This window comes from Natrix helvetica (assembly GCF_964273705.1).
Source record: "Natrix helvetica genome assembly, chromosome: 2".
In the NCBI taxonomy this organism is placed as follows: Eukaryota; Metazoa; Chordata; class Lepidosauria; order Squamata; family Natricidae; genus Natrix; species Natrix helvetica.
Window position 1 is genome coordinate 200,904,272 of NC_138552.1, and position 22,760 is coordinate 200,927,031.

At 37.5% G+C, this 22,760-nt stretch overlaps 1 protein-coding gene across 1 annotated transcript; it reads left to right on the forward strand.

Annotated features, from left to right (window-relative positions):
- Positions 1-746: 746 nt before the first annotated feature.
- TNFAIP3 (TNF alpha induced protein 3) lies at positions 747-22,033 on the forward strand. The gene is given in 10 exon segments (XM_081940673.1): positions 747-1,030; positions 9,379-9,691; positions 12,737-12,927; positions 14,165-14,312; positions 14,875-15,045; positions 15,349-15,529; positions 17,418-18,338; positions 19,022-19,028; positions 19,030-19,251; positions 19,918-22,033. Coding segments are annotated over 9 exon segments (2,424 nt in total). The 5' UTR covers positions 747-1,030; positions 9,379-9,393; the 3' UTR covers positions 20,203-22,033.
- Positions 22,034-22,760: the final 727 nt, after the last annotated feature.

A 22,760-nucleotide genomic window follows, 5' to 3' on the forward strand; every position in this document is an offset into this window, starting at 1 on the left:
TTCACGCAGCAGGCTTTTGGATCGTGGACCCACAGTGGTATCTCCTCTGATGTCTCCCTTTTCATGTTCCAATGAAGTAAACAATGTAAACAATAAGTAAACAATAGAAAACAATGAAAGAATGGAATGGAATAAAATAGAATCTGGAAGGGTCCTTGGAGGTCTTCTAGTCCAGCCCCCTGCTCAAGCAGTAGAACCGATACCGTTTCAGACAAGTGGCTGACTAGTCTCTTAAAAAACCTCGTGATGGAGAGTCCACGATTTCTGTTGTTTTAACGACATATCCCATCTTCTCTGAGACAAATGCAGCTACTGGAAAGATCTCAGATTCTCAACCTACGCCTTCTGGGATTTTCCTACGGCATATGGTTCGTGTAAATGCTGTTCCGGGTCATTAAAACATAAAGTGAGGACGAGGGGGGGAGAAAACGGTTCCCACCCCTCACAAATCAATTAAAAACGCCTTTCAAATAAAAGAGAAGAAGTGGGGGGGGGCAAAGGCACTCCGTAAGTCACCTGGGAGAAACCCAGCCGGAGAGGCGGAGAGAAAAAGGTTTATCCAGGTCAGAGTGGCTGGATGACGGCGAACATCACGTGCCGGTCTGATCATGCGTCGCGTGTTTTTCGCGTCTCCAGCGCCCCCTGGAGATTCATCGCGCCCAGCCGCTCCGGCTCTTTAAAGCAGCTGCTGTTCCTGCCCAGGCAGGGGTGTCACCTCGGAAAATCCCTTGGCGGCTGATGTGGAAATCCCCACTGTGGAACTTTGAGATGGGGGGTAGAGATTTCCTCCTTACTAACGGAAGGAAAAACAAATAGTCCTGCTCCGACCGACTCAGAACCTCTTTGCAACTCTTGGCAAGAGAGGCAGAAGAGGAACCCGGTGGATGAGCCCGGGAGTCACCCTCCTAAAGCGCTCAAAGGACGGGATTGGGATTCATGGGTCCCCAAATTGCATCGCCCAACGCCTGACTCGTTTGTATTGAGGAGGATTAGGATTTTGATTGCACGGTCTTTCTTCACAGCGATCCGGGTAAGTTCTGTGTCCGGTTTCGATTCTGCGGAGTTGCTACGCGCAGATGGTCGGAGAAGAACAGAGGGATGGTTGGCTCCAGCCTGGGGGCTGCACAATAGTGCATAAATGGAGTTTGGCGTTGGGAGATGCACCCCTCCTGCTTTTCTACCAGTTGGGGGTGGAGAGAAGGGGTCGCTTTGGAAGCAGTGAAATTTAGCATTATGGGGCAGTCCCTAAATAGAACCGAAGAAGCTGCTTCCTTCCATTCTTTATTATTTAATGCAGAATTGTTTGGATTTTGAAAAAGCTGTGAAGATGATCAGAGAATTGCCTTCTCTTTTGTGTACATCAGAGTTGCAGGGTGTGTTGTGATCCTTGGAGCTTATTTCATTCAGTTCTTGGAGGTCTCTGAATGGTATTAGCTGTGCAGAGTTGCTTTGTTGGATGGGCAGCTAATACTGTACATTTTCCAAATAAATAAACTACTCAGAACATAATTCCCAGTGAATTCAAGCTAGTTTTCTTCCAAGAGATAAAAATTCAGCCTAATGTAATAATTAAACAGTTGAGGAAACTGAATTATAAAGAAGGCTAGACAAGGCATGCTGAAGACAGGTGCTTTGGTCAAGCGGGGAAAGTCAGATGTATTTATATTATAGAAAAATATAAATATAGTTGATGCACTCTCCTCCCCACTTAAAAATATCTGTAAATGTTGCCACACCAGTTCTTCTAATTTTGGCTTAATGGAAACATTAAGCATAAAGCAATGTCATATTAAAAGTGGATTGCTCTTTGGCCTAGGCAAAGCAAAACTTAAAGGCTGAGGGGAACTTTCATTAGTTTATAGATAGTAGAAATTGGATTTACTACTGAAGATAACTTGGGGTTGAACTCTGGTACAAAAACGCCTCTGCAGCAAGAACTACAAATGTACAAGTTATACTTGTTTGTTGTATAAAGTTACATAAGAGTATGACAGCTCCTAAAAGTAGTTATGAAAGAAGTATTCTCTATTTTTAATAGAATGCACTTTTTGAAGAATGCATATTATATGTGGATATTACAAGATGTAATACAATATGCAGGTATATCCTTTTTAATACAATACAATAGCAGAGTTGGAAGAGACCTTGGAGGTCCTCTAGTCCAACCCCCTGCCTAGGCAGGAAACCCTATAACATTTCAGACAAATGGCTACCCAACATCTTCTTAAAGACTTCCAGTGTTGGGGCATTCACAACTTCTGGAGGCAAGGTGTTCCACTGATTATTTGTTCTAACTCTCAGGAAATTTGTCCTCAGTTCTAAGTTGCTTCTCTCCTTGATTAGTTTCCATTGCTTCTTGTTCTACCCTCAGGTGCCTTGGAGAATAGTTTGACTCCCTCTTCTTTGTGGCAACCTCTGAGATATTGGAACACTGCTATCATGTCTCCCCTAGTCCTTCTTTCTATTAAACTAGACATACCCAGTTCCTGCAACCGTTCTTCATACGTTTTTGTCTCCAGTCCGCTAATCATCTTTGTTGCTCTTCTCTGCACTCTTTCTAGAGTCTCCACATCTTGTCTACATCGTGGCGACCAGAACTGAATGCAGTATTCCAAGTGTGGCCTTACCAAGGCATTATAAAGTGGTATTAACACTTCACGTGATCTTGATTCTATCCCTCTATTTATGTAGCCTAGAACTGTGTCGGCTTTTTTGGCAGCTGCTGCACACTGCTGGCTCATATTAAATGGTTGACCACTAGGACTCCAAGATCCCTTTCACAGTTAATACTATTGAGGAAAGTACCACCTATACTGTACCTGTGCATTTTGTTTTTCTTGCCTAAATGTAGAACCTTACTCTTCACCATTGAATTTCATTTTATTAGATAGGGCCCAATGTTCAAGTTTGTCAAGATCCTTCTGTATCTTGAACCTGTCTTCTGGAGTGTTGGCTATTCCTGTCAGCTTGGTGTCATCTGCAAATTTGATGGGTTCCCCATTTATTCCCTCAGTCAAATCATTGATGAAGATATTGAAGAGTACTGGGCCTAAAACAGAGCCTTGGGGTACTCCACTGCATACTTCTCTCCATGTAGATGCAGTTCCATTGAGGACTACATGTTGAGTGCGGTTGGTCAACCAGTTACAAATCCATCTAGTGGTGATGCTGTCCAACCCACATTCTTCTACTTTATCTAGTAGTAGGTTATGGTGTACCTTATCAAATGCCTTACTGAAGTCCAAGTAAACTATATCGACGGCATTCCTCTGGTCCACTTATTTTGTCACTTTGTCAAAGAATGCAATAAGATTAGTCTGGGATGATTTGTTTTTGACAAACCTATGTTGGCTTTTGGCTATTAATTTGTTTACTTCTAAGCGTTCGCTAATTCGTTGCTTGATTATCTTTTCCAGAATCTTTCCTGGTATTGAGATCAGGCTGATAGGTCTATAGTTTCCTGGATCTTTTTTTTCCCCTTTTTTTGAAGATGGGAACCACATCAGCTCTTTTCCAGTCCTCTGGCAGTTCCCCGGTGCTCCAGGATCTCTGAAAGATATAGTTCAGTGGTTCTGAGATTTCATCTGCCAGTTCCTTCAGACCCTTGGGGTGTAATCCATCCGGTCCTGGTGATTTGAACTAGTCTAGGGTAGACTAGGGTAGCTCACTTACCATTTTCTTCCCTATTTCAATTTGTGTTCCTAATCTGATTTTTGTGGTGCTGTTCTTGATAGGTTGGACTGTTTTATCCCTTTGTGTAAAGACAGATGCAAAAAATGAGTTAAACAGTTCTGCTTTCCCCCTGTTGCTTGTCACCTTCTTGCCACTTTCTCCCAGCAATGGACCAATTGCTTCTTTAACCTTTTTCTTGTTTTAACATGTTGGAAGAAGCTTTTTTTGTTATTTTTTACTTTTGTGGCAAGCCTTTCTTCATTGTGAGCCTTAGCTTTCCTTACTTCATCTTTACAGGCTCGGGCTATTTGCTGATATTCTGCCTTAGTTAGTTAATGATAATTATACTATTATAATTAATAGTATAACAGTATATAACCACACTCTTATTATACTATTTGATACTATACCCCTTATACTATTATATATATATATATATATATATATATATATATATATATATATATATATATATATATATATATATGTGTGTGTGTGTGTGTGTGTGTGTGTGTGTGTGTGTGTGTGTGTGTGTGTGTGTGTATGTATATATGTATATATGTATATATGTATATATATGTATATATATGTATAATACTATAATATAATGCAGTATCATATGATACTATATTATATTACAAAAATGGATAAATATGGTGCTGTTGAAAAAAAAAGAATAACATATAATCTTACTTGTAGGAAAGGAAGCCCCATTGAAGTGAAGTAATTCTGTTAGTTATTCTATAAAATCTTTCAAAAGGTTCAATATTTCAATATTTGAAAAGGTTTTATAAGTGAGGGATCTCCAAATTTTAGCTGAAATTCCAATTCCTTAACAGTGATGGTTAGCTCTTTGTATAATTATTTATTTAGGATAACTTTCTGCCAGAGACAGAACAGCCAATATAATACTCACTTTATGCAAAGTTGGTCAAGTTACATTGACACAAATAAATAATTTTCTCTTTTCCCTGAATAATAGTAAATTAATAATAAATATCAAAAATTGCCTAATGTCAATTTAGCTGCTTAAGGTTGCTTATGCATTCTGCCTAATAACAGTAATGCTAGTGAGACTGTAGAAGTTTTATGAATAAATTTTGTGAATATACAGACCAATATAATCCACAGAATTAAAACAGTTTTAGTTGCATGTCTGGGTTTGAAGTACAGTCTGTAATATTTGCCGTAATTAGATTTGGGGGAGGGGGGGGCTTTTTAGGGTAACAGCTGGGATATCTTTATTATTGTCAGATCAAATAACAGAATTATGATCTATGGAACATAGGTAATTTCCTTATAGTTAGTTAAGTAATTTTATATATGTATTTTCGACAGGGATCTTGCCAACCCCTACCTGGAAATTTCAAAGATTGAAATATTATCTAGGTCTATTAAAACTGAACTACAAAAATTCCAGGTAACCAGTAAACAGAAGCAAAGAGATACAGAAATATAATTTGCTCAAATATTTGCAGCCAGGTATGGTTAATCCTAGCATCCCAATTCCTCAGAGTACCTCATCTTAGCAGGTTATGTTTGGTGGTCACAAATGACCATTTTAGCAATGCATATTTTCTAGTTTATTTCACATATATGAAATATATGGAATATATATTCCATAGTTACATCTTAGAAACAAACATAAAAGTTGGCCAGAGAGAAAATTATAGAGAAACGTCTTATTTATCTATAAACATTTTTTTGGTGCCGCTTTACTACAGACTGCAATTCTAAGCCTTTTACCTGGAAATAAGTTTCAATAACTTCACAGAAAATTGTAGCTATGTATGTGTCAGGGAAAGATAATCAAATATTTACTGTTTAAAAGGCGAGCCTCATCATGCAGATGCTTAGGGATGGCAACTGATAACATAGACAGTAGACTCAAGACTTTGTAGTGAGAACTTTAACTGTAGGCAATTGAGACAGTCCAATAAATGCACTTTATTCAGTTTTTTAGCAGCAATAATCATGAAACTCTCATCAGGTTGAGGTTCAAGAATATTTCCCAAAATGTGGAATAGAATTGACCCATAAGAGTTCATAAAGCCAAAATTGTGGTCTTAGATTTTGGTAAAAGTACTAGAAATCTAGAAGCTTATATGTAAGTGCCAAGTAATGTGACCATAGTCAGTTCTGTTTAGTGTCATAAGTCTATTTTTACATCATACCTTGGTCAGTCTCTTCCTTTTAAACTAAAATTCATTGAGTTTTTTGGAACTAATTTCTTAGTGGACATGAAGAGATTAATGATATGTTTCTGATTTGATTCCAGTTTTTTATTTTCATCCAGATTAAGCTGTTGCTGGTGTTGGACAAATGGCCCAATTTGCTATAATCTTTCTTTATGCATAGTTACAGTTATTAGATATTAGAAGCTAGAATTCTCTTGTGTTATTTAAAGGTAAAGATAAAAGTTACCCTGTCCAGTTGATTCGGACTCTAAGGGGTATTGCTCACTTCCGTTTCTTAGCCAAGGAAGCCAGCATTGTCCGAAGGCACTTCTGTGGTCATGTCGCTAGCATGACTATACACTGAGGCACACAGAACATTGTTCCCACCAAAGTAATACCTATTTATCTACTCGCATTTACATGCTTTCAAACTGCTGGTGGGGAGGAGATGGGACAAGTAATGGGAACTCACTTCCTCATGCAGCGTTCAGGTCTCAAACCCAGGTTGTTCAGCTTTCCAGCTGACAAGTTCAGTGGTTAATGAGTATAATAGCTTAATATGAATATCAAGATTGATATTTATATCACTCAGTCATTTTAAGCCTACCTGTAGTGGCCAGTCGAGAAGTTGAAATCCCTTAGTCAAGTCTTTCCCAGTTGTATACTTTCCTGGTTTGACTAGATTTCCCACCATCTCCATCCACCAAAATCCTGTTCCATCCTGACAAGGTATGATGAGAATTTTAGTCTGACACATTTGGTGGATACCAGATTGTCTAAAACAATATGCTTCTATTTTTCACTTTGCTAAGTATTAAAAGTTTGATAACCATTAATTTTTAAAAGGTAGTTTTATTTTATTTTTTTCATAAAATGTCATATTTAAAATTATGGAGGCGATGTCTCAAAGATACTTTTTTTCAAAAGGCAATTGGACTATGTTTTTTTTCTTTTGTGGAAGAATAAGACATATTGCTTCTCATCTAAGAAACTTCATTAGGTCTGGCTGGAAGGTGGATGGAGAATGGAAGGATGCTTTTTGGAAAAAAAAAAAAGCACCTTTGAGACAACCATGACCTGCATGACTGAGAATCTCCATTGACATATGGAGGCAATGGTGTTTTTTTTAAATTGTTGGTGAGATTTTTGCAATCAAGATGAAGAAAAACAAAACCATGCATCGTCCAGGATAAAACCTTTGTTAGGGTGAAACTGCATATGCACTTATATTGCTAAATAAATAAAACGTATTGAAATTACTAGGATTAAATGTAAGTAGGATGGTTGGAAAACTCAAGATGTACAGTATGCTTAATCACATAACAAAGATTGCATTAAAGGGAACTGCTGATAACAGTTCAGGAATGTGAATGAGCTTTACAATTGAACTTAACTAATTGGATAGTTTATTATTATGTAATATTGGAAAGAACCAGTTAAAGGCCTAAGCATACGTTTCTTATTTAGGTAATCATTGTTATTCATACCAACTTTCCCATTGACTCAAAACCATCTTCCACTATTATGTACTTGTGAGAGCTGTCAGATGGGAACTGTCTATACCCTTATTAACTTTAGAATTGAAAACATGCTTGTCTTAAGCACTATAATTCTTATAATTCTAGATGTCTTCATATACATACAATTCTGGAAAAAATGATCTTGTTAGGAGGAGGAAAATTACTACTACATATTCTACTGATCAGTGATTTTTTTTGTCTTCACACATTTTAGACTTTGTATTATTAATAGTTCATATAAAATAAATATTAAAACACAATTGAATTGTGCGATTCCTGCATAATTAAGCATTTATTTCCATCAATGCTTTAAATAGCTTTTATAAAAACATATTTAATTATCTAGTGTAATTAAGAATGAAATCCAGATTTTTTTTCTTATTTTGGTAAATGAAATCAATAGAATTGGATTCTGTGGGTCTACTCTAATGATAAGATATCTTATTTTCATCTTGAGTGCTTAGCTGTAGCGCTTTCTATATAAAATCATAACCTGGTGTCATTAAAACTTTTTTATATATCTCAAGTTTTCTGTTGATCCAATAACTGTTTTGTTTTCAATTCCTATAGAGATATTCTTTACAAGACAGCTCTAAACAGTTTCCCTTATAAAATATTTTCTTTTGTAAGACATATATATATTTAATACAAATTATTTCCTATATACCATTCAGGATCTTTTGATGCTTATTTACTTTAGGACAAATAATGGCACGTCACTGTTGCTTACAATGTCTGTTTTTGATTTGATTTGTTTATGATGAGAGCTAACTTTGCTTGTAAAAAAACCCCATATTTTTTACAAGAAGATTCTGGGAATTTTTAAATACCTGAAGTATAGGTCACTGAGTTTCTAAGATTCATGCGTAGCATTAAAATATCAAAATATCAGTCTTGAAACTAAGGAGGAAAATCCAAGAGAAAAACCTGTTGTAAATATTTCCTTTTATGGACAGATTTTTCCAGTCTTAGTATTGTTGAACGGAGCAAATGTGAGACCACTGCATTTCAATGAAATATCATATTTTAATAATCTGTGGAAAAAGTCTTTTAAGATGATGACTTGGAATACAGGTAATCCTGAATTTACGACCATAATTGAGCCCAACATTTATGTTGCTAAGTGAGAAATTTGTTAAGTGAGTTTTGCCCCAATTTACGACTCTTCTTGTCACATTTTTTAATGTGAAGTTGTTAAGTGAATCTGACTTCCCCATTGGCTTTGTCAGAAGGTCACAAAAGGTGATCACATGACCCCGGGACACTGCAACCATCATAAATATGAACCAGTTGTCAAGCATCCAGGTATAAATCACGTGACCATGGGGATTCTGCCAGGGTCATAAGTGTGAAAAATGGTCATAAGTCACATTTTCAGTGCTATTGTAATTTCGAATAGTCAGTAAATTAACCGTTGTAGGTTGAGGACTACCTGTATTCTTTAAAATTATTCTGGTTATTCAAATAGTGGACAGTATTACCCATGCCATCCTAATAATGTTTCAGACTGCAATATATAATTAAAGATGGGCAATTCAAGCTATGCCATGTGCTACTAAAAAATAAAAAATTCCCCAAGGTCACCAGACTGTGTGAGGGAGAATATGGAATGGAAAAAATATATATGGGGGGGATTCTAAACTAAAAGGAAATTCATTGTCATCAGAAAGATTTACAGCTGAATAATTATGGCTCTTCAGTTCTGCGGTGTTAGATACACTCAACCGTAGTATCTTTAGATTTGACATCATCTAAGGATATCCCTTAGGTACAGATTTCTTTTCCCACAGCAATATATAATTAAAGATGGGTAACTCAAGCTATGCCATGTGCTACTAAAAAAAAAATAAGTGTTTGCTTAAAATTATTCATGATAAACCACATGAAGATGCAAATATTGAAAAGTGACTTATAATACTGCTTTTTACATGCCTGCATTAGAAGGAGCATTTAGGACACATTTTGTGAGGTAAATCAAGCCATGAATAACTAGTGTCGTTTTCTTGTAGGTTTCTTCTTACAGAATGGCTGGATCACAGATCATTCCTCAAGACTTATATTCGAGCAACATGCTGAAAGCTGTGAAGATAAGACAGCTGATGTCTGAAGACCTTGTCAAATACAACAATGGAATTATCCAGCATTTTAAAACTATGCATAGATACACCATAGAGATGTTCAGGATGTGTCATTTTTGCCCGCCTTTTCAGAAGCTTCTTCAAAAATCTCTAATTGACCAAGCAACTCAAAACTCACTGGAACGCCAAAAGAAGTTGAACTGGTGTCGAGAAGTTAAAAAACTTATGCCATTGAAGACTAATGGTAAGTCAGGTTCATTGTATAACTGTAATTTAAAATTGTTCTGGCAGTGTAAAAGTAACATGCCTGGAATTTTCAATTCCGTTCCTTCCCAAATGTTAGTTTCTTCCCAAATGTCGCTATTCATAGGGTTGGTCCAATGCATCTGGAGGGTACCAGATGAGTTAGTGGTGGCTAACTGATACCATTTACTATAGTTATTCCAACAATGGACCTTGAATGAGCCCTGTCTAAATGAAAGTACTTTAAAAAAAAACACCATAAATGAGCTGTATTCTCCTCTTCTTTTTAAAATTGAAATACATGTCTAATATAAAATGGGCTCCTAAGAATAAGTTATATTAATTTCTTAGAAATCCAGTGTTATGCTCAAAACATAGGTTTGTTAGAGTCACAGGTACCCTGGGTTCCCCCACAATCATGCCAAATATAGGCAAAAATATAGGCTACCATAATTTACAATTGTTTCTTTGATTATTATTCATGGTGCCACCCAGAGCTGTTCAGATTTAACAAGGAGGTGGATTAATTGAAACAAATTTATCTTTGGGCAAAAATAGTAAGACAATGCCTTCTGTGAAGTAATACAAATTTCAGATCAATGCTTTGTCAGAAAGCTTCATTGGTGTTCTCATATCTTTCTCAGTTTCAGTGTTTCCAGTATAATCTCTCTAAACTTTAGCTGTATGTCCAATTAGTAAGTGGCTAAAACATTACATAGGAAGTGGTTTGAACTAGACAGCATTTGAAAAATATATGCGCAAATAAATACATGAAAAGAGTATTTGTATTTTCCTCACCTAGCTTCATGTTTGCATTTCCTAAAATGTATATAATCAACATTTTTGTCCCAAATTCCCAATTTTTGTCCCAAAATTATCTTGCTGTTGCTGACTTATCCAGCTCTACAGTATAGTCTTACTTAGAGAATCAGGGCCCTTCAAGTTTTATAAAATGAATTGGTCACGTGGTATTAATACTGTGTGTTGTGATGAATTTAGAAAAAGAAATTTTAAAAGGTTCATTTTTAGGTAGAGCGCTAAAACTGGCAGATTCATCTCAGATAAAGTCAACTCTCTTTTCATTGACTACCGTATTCCAATATAGAAATCTTTCTGTCACTTGCCTACATTCCTCCAGGTTTCTACATTGAAATTTTTTTTCAAGGAGTTGTGCATTGCAGTTTCTGCAGAGTGTAGGCGTGGTGTCAAAACAGCTAAGTTGGAAACCATGGTAGTGTCCTGTTGAATGCGTATGCAACATTGACACATGTAAAAAGGCGGAGTTTGGAGTGTGACATTATGTATGCAATCTTGCCTGCTTTGGCCTAACTCCCTCTTCCATGGATACTGCTGCCCTACAGTCACACTGTTCTTAGCTCTTGCGCCTTCAGTTGACTCTCCAAGGGGACTCCTTCTCAACTAATGCCTTTAGGTGGTCTATTAGACAAAACTGGCCTTCTTGGTTGGAGAAATGGAACTTGTAGTCCATGTTTGGAGTGCATTAACCTCGCGATGCCTACCATGGCTATTTTTCTGACCATTGGCAGCCTCTATGCTACACATCAGAAGCAAAACATACTGGACATGTTTCAGTGCATTTGGAATGGGGAATATTGAGAATGTAGGTGATAGGGGAATCAGAAGATATCTGAGGACTCTGAACATACGAAGGATTCTATAAGGGCATCAACATTTATTTTCTTCCCTGTGGAGATAATGACAGGATTTGTAAAAGATATTTTTGCACCTTTAGTACAACCATAAGTTGTCATTCTTACAGGACTATATGCATTTTATTGCATGGAAATTTTATTATTCGTTTTGAGAACAAAAAAATAAATGCACCCACAGTTGTAGCAAAGTTAGTTTTAATAAATGGATGCAAATATTAAATGCAGAATAGAAATGGGAGTGCTATTACAAAGACCTCACACACATTTGATAATCTAAGAGACAATGACTGAAGGAAAGCATGCCATTTTAAAAGATTCCAAGATCTACTAACTAGTAATTTCGCTTCTCTAATGAATAGGCATTCCAGCATAACCTAACCACACCCACTTGGAAAGTCCAGTGTGTACTTCACAGTTCAAATGTCTGTACATCAGAACAAGAAGTACAATAGCTGTTACTCAATTGCTAGTCAAATATCTTAACACTGGGGAATTCCAAATGTTGCTTAGGGAATTTTGGACTGGTAGTTCTCAATAAAGAACTGAAAACAAGCATACACAGGGAAAAAACTTCTTATCTTTGCTCTAGATTTTGCACAGGGAATTTTTTTGAAGGATGTAATAATAATTGTCCTACCTCTATGCCATATTTTATTGCTTTACAGAGCCAGAAGCCTATAAATCAGCATTTCATGCCATTCATTTGTTTTTATCTACTCTTGTATTTAAACCCTTTTACATAGTTACTGAAAAAAACCAAGCTTACTTGCACCACTGAAAATGCCTTCCATGAATTGTCCTAAGTTGAACAAGCAAGGAATGGGGGCTGGGGGGGACGGACACATGACCAGATTAAGTTCTTGAAAAATCTATTCATTTATTTAATACTGAACATAGTACTTTAAAAAATGGTTATAAAGCATTTTATAAGCTATAATATGAAGAAATACAAAACGACACCTAGGATTTTTTTTACAGCATAGTTGTATACAGTAACAAAATAAACAGGCATTAAAAAGTGCCCCCAAATTAATTTTCAGATCTTGATAAATACATATGAAACAAGGAGATGTAATATTTTAAAATAAATTAATACTTGAAAAGCTAATGCTTATATCAGCATCCAAATACACTTTTGCCTGATAATTCAGATTAATAGCTGCATTATAACTGCCTGCCTCTCTCACTGTGCATGCTTATCAACCAGGATTCTGTGTACATCAAAGGAAAAAGCAAGAGGCCTGTTACAGTTTGCTGCCCGCTGCAGCATCCCATTAGAGTCCCTTGTTGTCATTACATATATTGATATTCTTTTATTTGTGATTTGTAATGTACTGTATATTTGAATATCTTAATTGTTTATTTTCCTGCAGGAGATGGAAATTGTCTCATGCACGCTGCTTCCCAGTATATGTGGGGTGTCCAAGACGTTGACCTGCTTCTGAGAAAAACATTGTTTAGTGTGCTTAAGGAAGCCGATACACGCAATTTTAAACTGCGCTGGCAGCGAGAAACCCTTAAATCACAGGAATTTGTGGCAACAGGACTCTGCTATGATACCAGGGTAAGGTTTATGTAAGGGAAGAATGTTTTAAATCTTTATATCTTTGGGTTGTGATTCCTTGTGGTCATTACACACAATGGGATACAATTAACAAAGTAAAAATTGTGGAGCCCTCCGTCAGTTAAAACATCTTAATCCTATAACTTTACTGGATTGCTCAATTCATTAACAAAGAGTTTCACTATTGTGGAGTTTCCAGGCTAAGTAACCTCCCCCAATTTGGGTTATTTCCACGGACCACCCACATCTTACAAAGTTGGCGTTTGTCTGTTTTTCCTATTATGGAGAAAAATGCACCATTACTGCAGTAGTGGAAATGAAAACAATTATATGTTTATTTTTTAAATTCCTGCCTCTTGGGAATATGCAGTGTGGTCATACCTATTCCATCACAGAGTCTGTGCCAGTTGAATATTTCATCCTTTTTTAAGCTTTACCGTACAGATTGCTGATGGCTATCCATGCAAATCTCCCTAAAAATATCTAGTCATTTTCTCTCCTTTATCACTAGTTTGCCTAATTAGAAGCAGTAGCTTAGCTGAGCTGTCCCGTCCTCCCCTAGCAGACAGAATGCTATTCAGTCCTGAATTGGCATCCTTATAAGTAGTCACTAGTCTGATTGTTTGTTCAACTGGAAATTAATGTAGAAATACCAAGTGCTATTTCTGTCTGTGATGGACTCCGAAAGGAGTAGTCCTAGATTTTTTTTAAAAAAAATATTTTGCTAATTAGATCCCTTTCCTCATCGCTGAAATACCATCGCTGAAATTCAAGCAACAGGAGAATAGCATGCCTCTGCTTACCTCTTGCCCAGATTGTTGTGTGCTGGTACCCTTACGCATGACACATTTCTTCACCATCATGTCATGCTGGTACCTAGGATAGCCATAGGGGTAGACCCATTCATCCTGTTGGGACATGCATAGAATAGAAAATAAGGTGATGTGTAGGAATGCTATTAAAAAACAATAAAACCAAAGATGACTCATGTTTAGAACTTATTTCTAGAAGAATGATTGGGAATGGGAGTAAAAATGACCACTTGATTAGTTCTGATTATAAACAAAGAATGATCCCCCCCTCAATAATGCATTTACCAATACTTCAATCTTTCAACATGACGTGCTAAAAAATACATTGATTTGTAGCAGAAGAAAAGCATTTAACTGTATTTCTGGTGTGCGAGGGCTTCAGCATTGCATGATGATTCCTGATGCATCTTATTTTTCTATATTAGAACTGGGATGATGAATGGGACAATCTTATTAAAATGGCATCTGCAGAAACATCAGTTGCCCACACAGGCCTTCAGTATACCTGTCTGGAAGAAATCCATATATTTGTCCTTGCCAACGTCTTAAGGCGCCCCATCATAGTTGTTGCAGGTAGGAGTTGATGGACATAATACCAGTACTTCTAAGACCCCATTTTATGTGCTCACATTTGTGTGTGTATGTGTTATCATCCCTCCGTGTAATAATTGCCTAAGAAGAACAATAGGTATTTCGTAATTTGACCCCAAACTTTCCCTCTTTTCCAATATTCATTCATTAAAGGATCAAAGCAATTCTTCCCTCGGTCCCATATTCATTCATTGTGCTGTTGTAATTTGGTACAATGTGCAATCCAGGTTTTAGGGCAGGGTTGCCAGAGGTGGCTCCCAAGCTTCTTTTTCCCAACTTTTAGAATCCCCTTTGATGGTTAAAAAAACCCCCATCATGGCTTCCTATAGAAAACATTAGAATTATTATATATCTGTTCTAAACTAGGCATTAAAAAAATCCACCATCCAGCCATTTACAGTATACTCACTTTCCAGCCTTCATTCTCCCGAAATCAACTAGTGTTAAGTTGTTGTCACTCTGAGTTGTTTATGTACTTATGAATCTTTAGAAATTAAAATAGAGGAGCCTAATATTAACTCAACCTGTTTATCTTTTCTTATAGATAAAATGCTCAGAAGTTTGCAGTCAGGTTCCAGCTTTTCCCCTCTGAACGTTGGTGGAATTTATCTGCCTCTCCATTGGTCAGCAGACGACTGTTATCGATATCCTATCATTCTTGCTTACGACAGTATGCACTTCACTCCTTTGGTTGTTCTGAAGGATAGTGGGCCAGGTATGCATTTGAATACCAGACTATATTGTGCTTCCATTTTCCTGTTCCTTCTGTCATCCAAGCTGACAGCCCCAAACCTATTTTGCATTGTTACGGTCACCTTAGACAGGTTATTTGCCTGGTTTAGAATTCCTAATATTTTTCATCATTTGCTTATACCTCATTAATGCCATTACTAGACTTTTGTTTATATTATTGGTTGTTTGGGTAAAAAATGCCAAACTTGATCTGTGAGTGACTTCTGCCATTGTGCTCTTCTCTATCCTATTTGATTCATTCCCTTTTTCTTATTTCTTTCTGTAGAAATCAAGGCAGTTCCTTTAGTCAGTTGTGAAAGAGGAAGATTTGAAGACTTGAAAGTGCATTTTTTAACTGACGCTGAAGAAAGAGAGAAAGAAAAACTGATAAGAGACTATCTCATGGTGATTGAAATTCCTGTACAAGGATGGGACCCAGGGACAACACATCTCATTAATGCTGCAAAGTTAGTATAAGTCTTGTCCCCTTCCAACATTATTATTATTTGATAATATTTTTAAAGTATTGTTAAATACCCTCTTGCAAGATGTACAATGTTAATGTTAAGCAAAACATACATGTTAGTTCAGGAAGATTTAAAAAATAGTGAACATAGATCCTTTTCCTGATCTTCAACCAGGAACTGGTATATTATTTTTTTAAAGGTATTGTCTACAGCTTTTTTTGTCATCCCTCTTCCTGCAAAGATGACAATCCAAGATGAAACCATGTTATTTTACTCTCTTGAGATTCATCTATCTGAGGGGCAATAAGGATATTCATATGCTATTCCTTCCTTTTTCCCTTGTGTATGAGGGTATGCAGAGGGGAGGAGGGAAAATCAAGGAAAAGTGGGACTAGTCTTTCATTCTTATTATTGATGGAGTCTGTGTGCCTAGCCGTCATGCTTATCTGCAAGAATTCCTTGCCACCAATGAGAAAAAAATGGTTCGTTCATACCAATGCCTACATAGAGAGCAAACCTTTTGTAAAGTGAGATGTGGACCTATTCTTTGTTCAGATATCAGTATATGAAGACAGAGAAGTACCACTGCTACAGCCGGGGAGCGGGGGTATAGCTGCAGCACAAAATATTTGAATAGCAAACTCACTAGCTCTGCTGTTCCCTTTTCATGTTCTTTTAACTGTTGGAGAATTTTCTAAGCATCTCTAGTCAATCACTATCATGTCTAAAGCAGTAAATTCAGTTAAGGTTTACCTTACGGAAGCTTAGTGCCATTCGCTCCGATGTTGTAAACCATAATGCTCCTCAGTTCCCCATGATTAGATTGTTGAATCTGCCTTTTTCTGTTAGTCTTCTGGGATGACATGAAATCACTTCCCAAATTTGGAACAACTATGAGCAGAATTTGAGAGGAAAATGCAAATCAACTGATCCACAAGCAGGTCAAAAGCTATAATTTGTATTTAATCCTTGGAGAGCAGTTAAGAGTTCCTTGTAAAGCATGCCCATATGCCCTCCCAAGAATATTGTACACGGCGTCTTTCCAAGCGCCCTCCAGCAAGATAAGTAGTAGCAATTTAAAATGGCCCGCGTGTTGATTAAAACATCTTGTCTAGAGTCCATTGTTTGCTGCAACACCTTTACAGCTGTGTATTTCCTTCAATGGAGCAAATCACTCCTGTTCTTGCAACTGTGTTAAGTTAAAGTTCCTGAATAGTATATTATTGGCCTTGTAGATCAGGCAGAAAAAGTGTTCTCATGCGGTCTCAGCTGCCTTTGTTAGCTGATTGTTTCCTTGGCTGTGTCTCTGAGCTATCTCCCAAGGTCATCCCCACATACTTGTATTATACAAAGCATTGCAGAAATCAAGCCTGAATAGTTCTGTGGAAATAAAACATAACAAGGCTCAAGGTATCTTGAACCAGAAAGGGGGGACATAGTTGGTATTCCAGCTAAGTTAGTGTTCCGACTACTTTCTTTTGTTGTAATATTTAGAATTGTTTTCAAACAAAACTATGTAGTGAGTGAGAAGTCATATTGTTTAATAGGGAAGAAATCTAATTGGAATGAGAAGTGTGAGCCTATAAGCCACCTGGGCCTTACAATTTGGTCCATGATGTAATTAGGAAGGAATGTTCTTAAAAGAAGCATTAAATGTCATTATCAACTCTTTCTGCAAGTATGCATGAAACTCTTCCTGGTAATTTCATCTTTTTTAAAAAAAAATCCACTTCCTTCGGTAACATATTATTAGTGTAGGTTTTCAGTTGTAATGCTATACTTGATTATATAAATCACAGTTCTTCAAACTTTCTTCTCAGCTTGTGTAAGAGCATTCCCTTTTCTCCCTCCAGTGATATTAATTCCTTCTCCCTTTACTTTTTTCAAGGTTGGATGAAGGTAACTTGCCCAAAGAGATTAATCTGGTGGAAGATTACTTTCAGCTGGTACAACATGAGTACAAGAGGTGGAAAGAAAACAGTGAATTTATTGGGAAGGAAACGGGTGCGAGGAACGGGCTGGCGTTGCAGTTATCCCAGCTATCGCTTATGGAGGCAAAATGTGAAACTCCCAACTGCCCTTTCTACATGTCTGTGAATACCCAGCCATTCTGCCATGAGTGCTCAGAACAGAGACAAAAGGCAAATTTGGTAAAGAGGCAGCACTTCTGGTCAGGCTCAGAGAAGCCCCGGGGAAATAGGTCCAGTTACCCAAAGGATGAACGCCACCACCTTCCTGCCTGGACTTCTGAAAATTCCAGCTCAGAACCTCGTTCTGCACCTCCCACAGCTCCAAGTCTTTTTCTATACAGTGAAACAACTGCTATGAAGTGCAGGGCCCCAGGCTGCCCTTTCACACTGAATGTGCAATACAACGGGCTTTGTGAACGTTGTTACAACTGTGCAGAGGTCAATCCTTGCAATACTCCAAGTGACCCACAGCATTCGAATTGTGTGACTTGCACATCCTGCCTTAAGGACACCAACAGAACCTTCAATGGGATGTGTAGCACTTGCTTCAAACGGACTAGAGACCATTCCTCAAATGCCGGCTCCGGCACTATGCCTTCCACCCATCAGAGGTCCAGTTCTGATCCTATTCCCCTATCACAAGGTTTTTTGCAGCATTCCTGTCACACAGTAACCAACAGCAATAAGGTGGAAGCGCCACCCTATGTTCAGCCCCAGAGAACGGAACCAAGGAGCAGAAACAGTAAATGCAGGAAGCCCAGCTGTAATTTTTTCGGGACTCTCCAGAATGAAGGCTTTTGTACCCTGTGTTACTTCGAGTATCGAGAAAATAGAGGCAAGTAAGAGAATATCATTTGATTCTATCTTCCTCTTTCTTAATCAATTGGGAGGGACTCAATTTTGAATTTGCAAGAGAACATCCGATAAATGCAAATGGAGTATAACAAAATAGCCTTTTGACTAAGATCAAGCGTAGCACAGAGCTCTGAAACCTTTGAAGTGTTGTACTGTGCACATGCAGCCACAGTAGAATTTGCTCAGCTTGCATTAGTCATTTACCATAATAATAATTGGAGGGCTGTTTTCATATTTTGCTGACATACAGAAGAACCTTAACTACATCTGTTTATTTTTGTTACTGGGGAACTTTAGATTTTTCACATTATTTTCTGAATTGGAAAATCATCTGGAATTGAAATACATAGCAATTGTAAGTTTCGTAGATATAAATTGTAGAATATTTTACAGTGTAGTAAAAGTAGAAAGTTGATACCTGTCTTTCCTCGTGTATTTCATTGCCAGGAAAAATAAACGTCACCTGCTTCTTAAGCAATTACCAAAAAGGCCCAGGGAGTTTTTTTAAAAATAGCTTTCCTAAATTATATGCCTCAGCTTTTCTTCTGAATACATACCAGAGTTGTAGAATGAGGGAAGTGAATCAGATAACTTGGCCCTTTTATCATTCTCTCCTCAGAGTTAACATTAGAGTGATTGTTTTTCTCCTGTTCTCCTTTTATTATAGAGGCTCCCCTGCTTCATCAGCGAAGGTCTCCTGTGACGTCTCCCGTTTTGGAGCATCCTGGAATCTCAGCTGCTGTCTATCAAAATACCGTTTCCTGCCCAGGCCGAGAATGTGGCACAATAGGGAGCACCATGCTTGAGGGATACTGCCAGAAATGTTTTATTGAAGCACAGAGCAAGCGGCTCCATGAAGCCAGAAGGACTGAAGACAAAATAGTGAGACAATCAGAGGTCAGCACCCAAAGGCAACTCATTCTTCCCAATGTAATCTTATACTTATCTTCCTAGACAGTCTATATGATTCCATGAAAGAATCAGCAAAATATTGCCTTCTACTCAATTTACGTGTTTATTGTAGAGGATTCTTGGAAGATGGTATAAAATGATAAATGCTTTCCCACTTCTTTGCAAAGGAGGAAGAAAGTTTTCTGCTTTTGTTTATTAGCAAAAATATATTGCTTGATAGAGGTTTCTTTCCATAATGGGTCATTTTGATATTACAACATCCTGGTAGTCAGTAGATTGATGGGGATTAGATCATAATAACATGGGTAAGGAAGTAGTTGTTTGCACTGGGAGGAGAGGGAAGCTGATGTTTACCACAACTAGGAAATTCATGTTTTACATTAGCCATATGCCCAGTTAATCTGTTTCACATGCAGGCAGTTGTTCAGTCATTCTCCATGTTGTAGTCATTAACTCTTTTCAAGGAAATCAAGTGTATTTCTTTCTTTTTTTAAAAAAATGAATGATTAAAAAATATTCAGCTCCACATAAATTTTGTTAAGTATTCTTATATTCATGGTAATTAACAAAGTCTAATGTAAATGCAGCAGGTTTATTGAAGGAGAGTCCTTTAACTGCTTTCCATTTAAAATATGTTTTTAATCTTTACAGCAAACGGGACAACATCAAGATTTGCACCAGAAAACTGCACGCTCTCAAAAACGCAAATGTGCTAAAGTTTCGTGCAGGAATAATTTAGCTTCCCGGAGTGCAGAGGTCTGTCAAGAGTGCTTGCGTGTCAGCCAACGGAGACAGTCTGGAACACCTCAGATTGAACCTTCAGCCGATGAACTTCCCAAACAGCGTTGCCGAGCCCCTGCTTGTGATCACTATGGTAATAACAAGTGCAATGGCTATTGCAACGAGTGCTATCAGTTCAAACAAATATATGGATAGCAAATGCTTTTTTTTTTTTGCCTTGCAAAAGGGAAAAAAAAGGAATGGTGCTATGTTCAAAACACTTAATTGTCTTGCTACAGCTTTCTACAACTGTCATAAAAATTGATCTTCTTCAGTCTTGTGAAAAAGGTGACTTTGGAGGGAAAACAATAAGCTGATTTCTTTTGTGCATATGTAGATACACACATGTATGTATGTATATATATAGATATATATATAAATGCAGAACTATGCAGGTCGAGAACGTTAATCCTGGGATAGTAAAGGAGGCTTCCGGCACGGATGGTGAATGGCAAGACATTTTATACTTGACTACAAAACCTCTTTTCTCGAAAATATTTTGGATTATGTTTGATATTGAATAATACTTGTATGAGAAAAATAGATAATGCTGCTCTTTGCATGCTTTTCTGCTAATACGTCTCTTACTTTCTGTCTAAATTGTGAGCATTCTGTCTTTAATGAAACCAGCCAAAAATTTGTAATGAACTGCTTTCTACAACAGTCATAAAAATTGTGTGTGTGATTGCTCTGAAAATGCTGATACGGTAGAGCTAAGATTGAACAAAATATTAGGAAGTTGTGGGAGAACTTTTTACCATTTTTGCTTGCTTGTCCTTTTTTAAAGTTGTTGGCTGCTGCTACATTTGTTTTATGTAAGGGTGGGGTTTTGGAGGGGGGGGCAGTGTTTCTAAATGAAAGTTTTATGCACGTAGAGCAGCTATAAACCCATAAAATTTGGCCTTGGAACGCTGACTGATGTTTTTCCATTGACTGTTCTGTGTGGTTTGAATGAGGGTGTAGTTGCTAAACCTCTTGTAATTTAGAATGTGAAAGAGCATAGGTAATTTTTAAGTGTAACATTTGAGAAGGGAAAGTGGGGGAGGGAGATCATGAGAAAAATAAAGGTTCCTAAATATGCGTGTATATTGATTGACATGGAAGCATACTGATAGATTAGAAACAACCTACTCTGTGTTTATTAAGAGAAAAGAGCAAAAGTCTTTTTTACAATACATCTTCCTGTATTGTAGATGATATAACAAATCTGCTTTCTCTTCATGTCTGACCTCTACTAGTTAATCAAAAGTTTGCTGAACTGTTATAATCCTTTGGAATTTACTAAGAAATTAGAAGGATCTTCTGTGGGCCTCTGTGTCCTTATAATTAAGTGTTAACTTCTGGACTATGAGGTTCCCAAAATAGACAGGCTTGTTTTTTTGTTTTTGCTTTCCCACATTCACACATCCCTACAGTCCTCAGTTGTATCTGACTGTTGATATATCTAATAGTGAGGGGGGGGGAGGCTCTGTGCTGTTTGTAAGGTGGCCACTCCTGTGAAATCCTACTTATTTCCACAGTGTAAGTTTGCAATCTCGAGCCATTATCTGCCATAACTGCATCTTGTTCTGAGTAATCACCAAACGAGAATGTATTTGGAGCGCTGCCATTTAAATCTTCCATTTTTCCCAAAGCCTTGTGCATCTCTTGTTTTCTTTCTCTGAAAATTAGGGGGGGGGGGAAGCATGTACGCCAACTGCTTGCGTTTTGCATGTGTATGTAATCCCCATTATGAGAAACACTGCTAGTGTCACAGTCCTTCGCTGTTCAAATTCACGTGTATGATTTTGTGAGCTTTGTAAAATGTGAAGGCGTATTTAAATATTTATGTTATTTCAAAAAATGTAATGTTGGAAATTTGCACATTGCCAGTATAATAATTTGCTCTTTATTTCATTCTCCTTTTTAAAAAAAATCCTTCTTGTTAATACAGAATGGCAAGACAATGAAGGAAATTCAGCAGTCGAAATAAATTATTTAAAGATTTGTTTAATTGTACTATTGTGATTGTTTGAAAACGTCCCTTGTTGGGGGAGGGGGGATCATTGAAGTGAAGAGCTATCTATGGCATTTCCCTTTCCCTGAACTTCCTCACTGTTTCCTTGCCAACCACTTGTTTCCCTACCAATGTCATCCCTTACAGTTTCTTCAGTGGTTCAACTGTTAGTTTTACGTACAGGGATCCTCTCCAGAAGTGGGTTTCACGTAATTTTACCACCAGTTCTCCGCGCACAGAAACTGTCAGTGCGTGCGCCTTCCATAAATGTGTGCGGCCTTCCGCGCATACGCTTTGCTCACACACACAGCTTGTATGCATGCGCATGGTGTAGAAAACGTGGCTAAATAGGACGACATAGAGCGGGGGCCTACCCACAGGTCGCCACTTCCAGTTCGCCCGAACCCGTCAAAACTGGCTGAATACCACCACTGATGCTCTCTCTATACCACTCCATACCATTTCTTAGCAGCTCTGCCTCCCTCATCTTTGTTCTGTTTTCCACAGACTTCTTCTGAAACGACCTCCACTCCATAATAGGTGTTTTCCTCCACTATGCCTCTTGCTTCCTAGAAAGGGAATTATTTGCTGTACTCTCTGCCAAATTTGGCTGTATGTCTTCTAATAAAGACCCAGAGATGTCTATGAAGACCAATGACACTCTTTCTTGTAATAAATAATACCAGTGGATGTTCTGTTGCATCTACATTTTCTTTCT